Source organism: Galeopterus variegatus, unplaced genomic scaffold, assembly GCF_000696425.1.
Source record: "Galeopterus variegatus unplaced genomic scaffold, G_variegatus-3.0.2 Scaffold302, whole genome shotgun sequence".
NCBI classification, from domain to species: Eukaryota; Metazoa; Chordata; class Mammalia; order Dermoptera; family Cynocephalidae; genus Galeopterus; species Galeopterus variegatus.
Genome location: NW_007726413.1, coordinates 52,153 through 61,833, shown reverse-complemented (window position 1 = coordinate 61,833; position 9,681 = coordinate 52,153). Strand labels below are relative to the sequence as shown.

Here is a 9,681-nt window from a genome sequence, read left to right as displayed (position 1 = left end):
AGTTGTAAAACAGGGATATTCCTGGTCGGGTTTTTCTCCATGACTGAGATGAAATCGTATCAATAAACACTCAGAAAAAAATATTCTGTATCAGGTTTGATCGGTCCCGTATCACTGGCAGCACAGCGTACTGTTTTGAACTACGACCTGTCACTGCCCATAATAAGCACTGAATTTGGTTTTATGTTTCCTCTATTAGGCATAATGTCAGAAAAATAAGTATGCTAAGAGATGACAGAAGGGGTCACTCTGAAGGGTAAATTGGGAACTTCCTTGGTGTCAAAAAATAAAAACATAGAATTGCCCCCAAAACAGAGTATTTGACAAGGTCGGCAAGCAAAACAGCAGAGTTGATGTCAGCCTGAAATTCTGCCTCTGTACAGTAGGTTAAAGAAAACACATCCTCTAAACAAGGACATAACCAACAAGTTATATTATTTTTTATTCATGTTAGAATTTCTATCAGTGTTTGAACATTAATATTTAGAGAGTTTGTACATTTTTACCTTCCAGGGTTTAAAATGCGGACCACACTAGGTCACCAATGGTAACAGTACACGTCTCACAACCGCATGAACACCCCGCTGCTCTCACCCTCTTAACACTGTTAAACATGTTCTTTTTCTTGCTGTAATTTACAATGAAAAGAGTGCCCCACTCATGTCTTAGCAAAGTTCCAGACATCATGGATCCATCACATATAAATTCTTTAAAAATATACTTCTGTCGAAAGACTTGATGACTACTATGTACACTACAAAAATAAATTTTCATATAAATAAATTATATGGCATACTTTTATCTTTGTAATTGAAATGACACAAACTCATCTCCACCAAAATTGGCAGACAATGAGACCCAGTTTGAATATTTATTTCCTTTAAACTCCTTACACTAAAAGCTACCATGAGTCCTTAATGTAAATGTTATATACTCTGAACTATTTAACATTAGTAAGCACTCTATACAAATAAAATTCTGTTCAAAAGTAAAACAGCTGTAATAGTGTTTCCAATAGAAATAAAATCCCTGCAATTTTTTTGTTATAAACTGGCATGACAAATACTGTAGGAAAACATTCTTATGATACAAAATTATAAATATCAGCAAAGATTTTAAAAAAAATTAAAACATCCAAATGAACAAACAAGACAGACAAAATAAAACTATTTTAAAAAAGAGAAAAATTCTAATTGACTGCCAGCCCCCAAGTTCTCCCTTTGCCAATGTGACTATTGGAGAAAGTTCAGTGCTGTGCAGAAACTGGGGCCCCACGGGCTCTCGGGTCCCACACAAGCTGGGCTCAGGAAAGGCGCGAGGCACCAAGAGCCGGAGGGAACCACCTGCAGGATTTTGCACCGTCTTTCTCCTCAACGCAGGACTTATGTTTTCTGAGCAGAGCTGGGTGTTAGGTAGGCAGACGGACTGGCTGACAAAGGCACCGAGACAACAGTGGTGGTGTGGCCCTTGGCAGCCACAGGTGGGCCCCAATCAGCACCTTACAAGTTCTGCGGTAAGCGTTAGGTCTGAGGTCACTATGCTGCTGGCACTACAGGGGGCCCACTGCCTTTCTGCTAAGACTTTGGATGCGAGACAGGAGGAGACGACACGAGCCGCTGCTTGTGCTCTCAGTAGCGGAGGCATCGGCCATGTGGGGACTCGGCCCCTCCTGTGACTTCTCGTCTATAAACTAGTCGCTGGTGTTGATCTGGAAGGGCAGCTGGACACGAGCGCTTCCCTGACACTTGCTGGTCTCCGGCTAAGAGGTGAGGGAGTCCAAACCTCAGATCAAGAGAACAGAATCGATACCCCTGCAAACCTCTAAAACAGGGCCTGGTTGAGAGATCTGCCGCCACGCACTTTCTTCCGTGGGGTGTATGCAGTTAGCATCTTCCTGCTCGTCAATAAATGTCACATTGGAAGAACGCTAATAACGGTGAGGAAAGGATTTACTTAGGAAGCGTGCGCCCCCCGCAACAGGAACATGTTGAGAACCCTTCTGAAGCTCATATCCTACAGAACTTCTGACTCTGCGTCACCATGTTGGATGCTACTTATTTTTAAAGATGATGCAAACTGATCCAGAAAGCACCAACTAGGCTGTTCAATCTAGGAAGAGAGGGAGTTTAAACTGTGGGGACTTGAAACATCACTTCTGGGTTTATTGTGGGCCCAGAATTAACAAAACTGGTTTTTCTACCTGTAGCAGGGCTACGGTCTCCAAAAGATCTGCAATCTTCTCTTAAATTTTGGGGGTGACTATATGTGTGGTTGGTCATGAGAGGGGATCAATGCTGCTTACTTTTTCAGGGTATCCTCTCAAGGCCCCACTGAGGCTCCCAGGAGGCACGCCACCTGCGACTTTAACACCAGTGAAGTCGGGCACGTGTGAGCTCTGTACCCCGAGGTTCCAACGTCCGTCACAACGATCCACGTGAAGGAACTTAACTTCCTCTGAAGCACAAGTTGGGCTATCTGGATGCCATGGACTTGAAGCAAGTCTGCTTTTCCTGGGCCGTTTTGAGAGGAGGAGGATGTTTAGGTCTAGTCCTCCACCAGCAAAAAAAGCAACAAAGATATCCCGACTCTTCCAGCCTGACTATATCAGAGACTTGCAGACAGTGAAAAGAAATAAAACAAACAAGACGAAAAAAATCACAGTACAGAACACTGGGGAATCACACATGTGTTCACACACACACAGCCAAAGAGAGAACTGCATACAATTGACGCCTAGAGAAGCCACCGGGATTAACGTGCTTTCTTCATATCTGCTCTTAAAAAAATTCTCACGCATAGCGTGTTTGAAAGTTAACAGGAACATGTCATACTACCACAGGGTTGTGATATGCAAATTTAAAATATCTTAAACAGAAACCTTTACAAAATAATCCTATTACATAAGCAATATTTGCATAGAATTATACAGGTAAATTTTACAAAATTTAAGCAGCAGTAACATATGCTGAAATTTAAGACTAGGTTAAGCTTGGTTGTGGCACAGAGACCAATGTACAATCAGGGAGGGTGTCGCCGTGGCCGCCCCGCTCTGGGGCAGGAGTGGAGAAACCCCAGACCATGCTACCTTACATAGGTCCTTCGTATGTTACATATGTGTACACCTCTTAAATATCTATAGGAACATTTCACAACATAATACAGTCGGCTACAGTGACAACCACTGCCAGGACACAGCGCATCTTTTCCATAACGCCCAAGCGCTTCTCTTCAAGCAGTTCTGGAAAGAGGTCGGGGTGGGGGGTTTCCAATCTTTGGCCTCTTTGCTTCAGATTTTAATCACCCTTTCAAAGAAAACAAAAAAGGAAGTCAAACCGAGTAACAGGTGTGCGAATCCGTATCTGCAAAGCACAAGAACAGGCAAAGGCCATCTACGGTGCTAGGAATCAGGATGGCGGGGGTGCGTGGGGGCCCGCAGGCCACCAGGGGCTGCCTACACCCCGTGCTCACTCTGTGACCATTCAGGGAGTGGTGCACGACCACACGGCCCTGTTCTGGCACTTCGGAACGACTGGCAGTGGCTGCAGGGACAGCTGTTAGTGCCTGTCAGGTTGCACTAACGCCCAGGAGGTTACAGTGGGGGAAGGAGACCCGATTTGGAGCGGGACTGGCTCCCCAAGGACGACAGCATGTGGACACATGAGTCTTGTCTTGGGGACAGAAGGTGCTGGGTCCAGTTTGGGATGTGCCAACGCCCAGGGCCCTGTCTCTGCGTCCCTCTGGGTCCCGCCGCACCTCAGTCGCAGCTGCCTCTCCGGGGCCTCTCCTCACATTCCACGTCCTGCAGCTCGATGACTTCCAACTTTGAGTCCCTCCTCTCGCACTGGACGTGAAAAGGCACGTGGGGGTCCTCGAACAGCCCGTGGTCAGTCTCAGGGTAGTCTTCGTAGCCAGGGCAGAGCCCCCCTCGGGGTGGCCGCCCAGGCCCGGGGGCGGCTGAGGGGTGCACGGCGACAGTCACGGACGCAGAAGCCGTCACAGTGGTGATGGGCTGGCAGTAGCTGGGCATGGCGCTGCTCAAGGCAGTGGATGCCGGGTTCCGAGGGTGGTGAGAGCGGGCCCCACGGGGGCCTGAGCGGTCCCTGCTGCTAGGGCCGGAATGCCCGTCAGTAGACATTTCAAAAGCGTCTCTGCGCGGTCTGTAGGGGGGCGGCCGCAAGCCTTCTCCGGGGGGGTCCCTGTGGGGCTGCTGGCCTTGCCGTCTGGGGGGCAGGGCCCCTGAGTCCAGGTGGAGCTGCTGTCGAGGGTTCAAGGGTGCATGATGCCTTCCCTCGGGATGGATTACCTGCAGAGGTCAAGGGCGGGTTCTCACAGGCTGGCAGGTGCTGCCCCAGGCTGGGCACGGCCCCCGCGGCCCCCACCCCTCCCCTCTGGGCTTTAACCAAGTCTCATTCAAGACCAGGGAGCCTGTGGGGCTTCCACCCACCAAAGGAAAACCTGCTCTGTTAGCAAACCCCAGGACGTAGCAGAGCAGTGCTTTACTTGGATCCTATTCCCAGGCTTCTCCAACACAGCTGGCCGCTGCCCACAAATGCAGGGCTGTGGCCAGCAGCATCCAAGCGGCCTCCCTCCTGCCATGTGCCACCCCACCCTGCTGCCACCCTGCTCGGTCTGGTCAGTGCTGAGCTCCTCTTTTCTGAGAACTGCTAAGCGTCTGGCCCTGGCTGGCCCAAATGCAGGGCTCTGCAGGTCTGTCTGTATCTGCACTTTTGAAATTTATGTAGGTGGCTTTTGACGTTGAGGCGAACTAAAATTCAAAATCCAGTCCCTCCATTGCACTAGCCACATTTCAACTGCTCAGTGGCCGCGGCAGCCCGGGGCTGCCATACTGGAGAGCAGAGAGCGCATCTCCCTTCCACAGAAAGTTCTATCGGCAGCGCGGCTCTGTCCAACTGTTAGGAATCTCGTCTCTGGGTCTCCACACAAAGCACTGAGCAACACAGTGGCCACATCAATCAAAAGGACCGTGACCAACTTCAAAGTCGTTCAGCTTGTACCTATTTTTAGGCTCCTGCTGAACAAAACCAGATTCACACTGCAGCGCAGCAGGCACCGTCACGGGGCCAGAGGGGGACAATTCAGGTTGTGTGGTTGGCCTTGCTCTCCTTCACAGAAGGGCTGCTCTGGCCTGGGACTGGAATACCCACTTCCTGGAGGGACAGCAGGGGGCCCTCCCTGGAGCAACACGAGCCTCAGAACCTTCCCGGGGTCCGCGGTGCTGAGACCGTCCTGGGAGCACAGGACGGAGGACAGGGCTGGGGACTCAGGGCTGGGTCTCAGCTTGTCCGCTCCTATTCCACCTGGATCATGAGCTGAGAGCCACAGGGCTTCCCGGGAAGGCTTACACAGCAGTCATTAGAAGAACTGCGCACTGAGGGCAGTTAAAGGTAACAGGAATGAGAGAAGAAAAAAATCACTTCTGCTGGCAATAAAAATACCACTATGTTTTTAAAAAGTATCATCCCCAAATGGTACCCAAAGGCAGGGGTGGGTGGAGTGGGGTGGGGGTGTGGAAGAAGGGATGCCTTCCCTCCGGCCCTCAGGCTCACGCTGTACCTACCCTGAACAAGGTATACATTAATGTTCTGTGTGGTGACGTTACTGGCCCCTGCCCTGTTTTGATCCACATGAGATCAAACCAAAGGAAGGTAACATTCTCACAGTTGAAGAAGAGTCAGACACGTGGTGTGACCTGGCATGTGCTTTCTCCTTGCATCCCATCTGTGTGACGTCTGCTCAGAGCAGCAGGGCTCCCCTGGATCACCTGGGCCACCGACACATGGGAAAGGCCCTCCCCCGCCCCCTGAGGTGACTCACCGTGGAGCGGGCGAAGACAGGGTTTTCTGTGGCCTCTACGACCACGTGGTGGGCAGGGCCTCCTGCGCTCTGCCGGGCCTCATAGTGCCGAAGCTCTTCGCTGATGCCTGACACTGTCGTCTGAGAACTGTACTCTGAGTCAGAGGAGTCAGACCCGTGGCTCATACGACCGGGGGGCACGGCAAACCGCACGATGCTGGCGGGCAGCTCAGGGGCAGGGCTGGGCAGTCGGCTCAGGCCATCGGCTGGAGTTACCTGTGTCAGGGGATTCCATATTGAAGCGTGACTACCGTCCACGTATTTACCTGTTGGCCACGCTCAAAGTTCACAGCACAGTATTCCTCGCAGGCCTCCGTCCCCTGCCCCGGGGCCCCGCATACTACCCTGTGTGCATGTCTCCCCCACCCTGCCACCTGGAGGACCCTCGGTTCCCACAGCTAGAGCAAGAGGACTGCCTTTCACCTTCATACACTGCAAATGCAAGATGCACACGCTTTACTCTTGTTCAAGCCCGGGTGCTGATCTAGAGTGGAAAGTCCTCATTTATACAGATCTCTAAGACTTAGGCTGCCACTCAACTGGTCTAAAAAAAAGAAACCAAACCAGTACCACGTCCCCCAAAGCTATTAAAGAGAAAAAAAGCCATTGTTACTGAGATGTTTACTGAAAAAGTGAACAATCAGCAAATGGGAATATACCTAAATATCTAAATTTAGAGTGGCACCAGGAAAAACAGCATTCAGGTGGCCTGTGGGATTGGATGCTATGCCCAGAGTAATTACTGACCTCAGGGTATGGTCCAAAGAAAGACAGGAGGACTGGAAGCAAAACCAGGCCATTGAGAACACCCAGGATTGTTAGAATCGCCAGGACAGCAAAGAAATACCTTGAGGATAAAAAGGAAACAGGAACATTCAGTGTGACAAAAGTAAATTATGCTACCCTTCACGTGCCCAAATACTGCAGCATGTCACCACCAAAGATGAACAAAACCCACCCCACTGAAAGGCTATTACAAAAGCACAGTTCAGATTCAGTGCAAGATTACTTTTTTGTTTTGGTTTTTGGGTTTTTTTTTTTTTTTTTTTTTTTCCTTATGACTTTGAGGACAACATTCCACAACCCAAAGTGTTAGTTCATGAAGGGAAGAAAAAAAATTAGTTTGTTAATTTGCTGAAATCTCATGGCATGTAATGTTATTTATGAATGTGTTACACAAACACAAAAATATGGAATGTGAACTGAATGGCCAAGCAGACTGAAAGCACAAATACAATGCCCAGGGGCCCGCTTGTGAAAACCCAGCAGAAGCAAACAAATGAAGTGAAGGGTGTAGAATTTAAACAATTTAGCTCAGGAGGAAAAGCAGCCCACTTCTGCAGGCAGCTAATCCACTGTGAAATGCTTCTGCGTCTTACGGCAGAATCTCTAATGAAGTCTCCAGCGTATCAGGTAAGGCTTTCCCTGGGCTTTCATTAATCACAACTTTCTGCCTAGAATTCTGTGAGTTCCAGTTTTACCAAACAGCTCCAATTGCAACCTTTTTAGAACACAGGAACCAGCTTTCTGCAAAGAAAATGCTGCCCATTCTGTGGGCGCAGGGCATTGTGCTGGGCGAGGGTGCTCCACAATGGCGGGGCTGCTCTGCCGGCCAATCTTTTGTTGAACAATTTAGCATCTCTGAATACTCTTGTTTTGCATCAGCCAATTCAAACATAAAGGCCGCAGCACCATGGCAGAAGAGGAGAGTGCACAAGTGGTTCTGCTTTCCCACCACTGAGGGCTCAGGTCTGGGATCCTTCACGAATACCAAGGTAAACCTGTCAGCCGCGGACGGCCTCTGGCGGATACTCCGCACAGCTGGAGGGCGCGCACCCCGCAAGGATGCATTTCTGGAACTAATGATTTCTAGGGCAACTTTGATGGAAGTGGGCTGGGTAGGGGAGAAGCTCGGGACACTCTGGGAAGAGGAAGGGCAAGACAGCTATCTGTTAATGGTCCTCTGGATCATGAAACCGAACAGGCACCCAGCTCTGCCATGTCTATCTATGTTTCGACATTAGATGAAAGGAGAGAGAATCCCTATAAAAATACAAATACCTTGCTGCTATTGTAAACACTAGAAGCTTCTGAGCTGCATTAGTAAAAACCGAGCAGCCAGCGTCTTGCTCTAATGTAAACTGCTGGAACTTTTGGCTGAGGCATCCATCAGCAGCAGGCATTAAGACATTTGCCTCCCATCCATCTCACCGTAGCATAAACAAACCAATTAGATTTCTGACGGCTTAGCGTATACAATGTCCGCTCATTTATTCGACCCCAGTGAGGGCTTTATCAGGTTAATCCATCCAGTTCTGGAAAACGGGAAGCCCTTTTAAGTGCTTGAAACAGGAACCCTGAACTCTCTGGGAGGGAACAAGCGGCCAGGGGTTCTGCGCTCCAGGTCCCCAGCTGGGTGCTCTAATTCAGCCCGTTTCCTCCTGGTGGTGCACTCAGCACCCCACAAGGCTGAGGCAGACCCTCCCCTCGCTCACGAGATCCCATCACACCCTGCGTTCCCCCAGGCTTTGAATTGCCTGTGAACTTGTCTCTGCCTCCATAGACTGTAGCTACACAGAGGGGTTTGGGGTTCAGGTTACTGGCTGCTGTGCAAGATGGCGGTTATGAGGTGCTCCTTACACTTGTGTTGTATGAGAAAATAATTACACGAAAGAAACTCCATTTAGCATTGGCTTTTATACCATAAAGAGGCAATACTAATGCCTGCATAAGTGTATCCTAAAGAAATAAAGGAAAAGTAGAAGTCAGACCAAGAGCTTAACACAAAACACAGACCAAAACCTTTATCTACTCAGTACGGGCAAACAAGAACTTACTGATTGGAGTATTAACTTATCTGTAGTCTGTGTGGAGAAGGCTGGAGGCACAGCCGTCACCTGGGAGCTGGCTGGAAATGCAGACTCTGCCCTGCCCCCACCCCTGCAATCCGATCTGCATTTAAAGAGCCTCTGATGAGTCACAAGCACATCAGTGCCGGACTGCACTGTCACAGCTATCCCACCTCTTCACTCCCCCTACCCCAAACCTCAGGGAGCCAGTGCTGGCTCCTTCCAGGAAGGCTGAACTTCCCTGGTGCTGAGCTGCCCAATGCACTATGCCACAGACCCACCAGGGGACTGGTCTTTCTTCCATAATAAACAAACTCTGGCTAATACTTCTAGTTAAAACCTTCTCTTTTTACCTGAAAATGAGAGACCTCTCTCATACACTCGCACATGTGCACACGTGGAAAGCCTGTTTAGATTATCTCTCCAGATGGAAGCATCCCAAACAAACTGATCATTTCTCACATTTGGCTCTGCCCTATCATGGTTCCAACTCTGGACTATCTTTTCCTTATTGACGATTCTGGTCTCGCCTCTCTACGAAGCAGCAGTGTTACAAAGCCACCAAAGCTGTTCAGAGAAGAAATGGTTTCTTTCTCTGCAGTTTGCAAATTCTTTCCAAAAAGAAAACTTGCTCTCCTTTTCTCTTCACAAAATCTCATTCTTAATTAAATCAACCAGAAACGGTTTGCCTTAAGATCCAAAGAGAAGTAGCCGAACTAAGGCTGGGATTTAACATTTGACACCAAAGTCAAATTTTAAATGCCTCCTAAGGGGCCAGCCCGGTGGCGCACTGCTATAGTGCGCCGCTTGGGAAGCGTGGTGGCGCTCCTGCCGAGGGTTCGGATCCCACATACAGACCGACCACTCACTGGCTGAGCAAGGGGCGGGAGCAACACTGAGGGTTGCGATCCTGTGGCCGGTCCCGGTCCGGTACAGGCGCGACACTGAGGGTTGCGAT

At 49.5% G+C, this 9,681-nt stretch overlaps 1 protein-coding gene across 2 annotated transcripts in view; it reads right to left on the bottom strand.

Moving 5' to 3' along the window:
* Window positions 1-418: 418 nt before the first annotated feature.
* The window catches only part of PTCH1 (patched 1), a 44,653-nt gene continuing 35,390 nt past the window's right edge, over window positions 419-9,681 (bottom strand). The window contains exons 19-22 of one of the 2 annotated variants that reach the window (XM_008567176.1): window positions 6,622-6,721; window positions 5,836-6,090; window positions 3,754-4,303; window positions 419-3,302 (exon numbers count right to left, since the gene is read on the bottom strand). In XM_008567176.1, coding sequence (XP_008565398.1) covers window positions 3,755-4,303; window positions 5,836-6,090; window positions 6,622-6,721 — 904 coding nt within the window. In that variant the 3' untranslated portion in view covers window positions 419-3,302; window position 3,754. Of the gene's footprint in view, window positions 3,303-3,752; window positions 4,304-5,835; window positions 6,091-6,621; window positions 6,722-9,681 lie in introns of those variants that run through there. The other variant, XM_008567177.1, reaches the window with a different exon arrangement.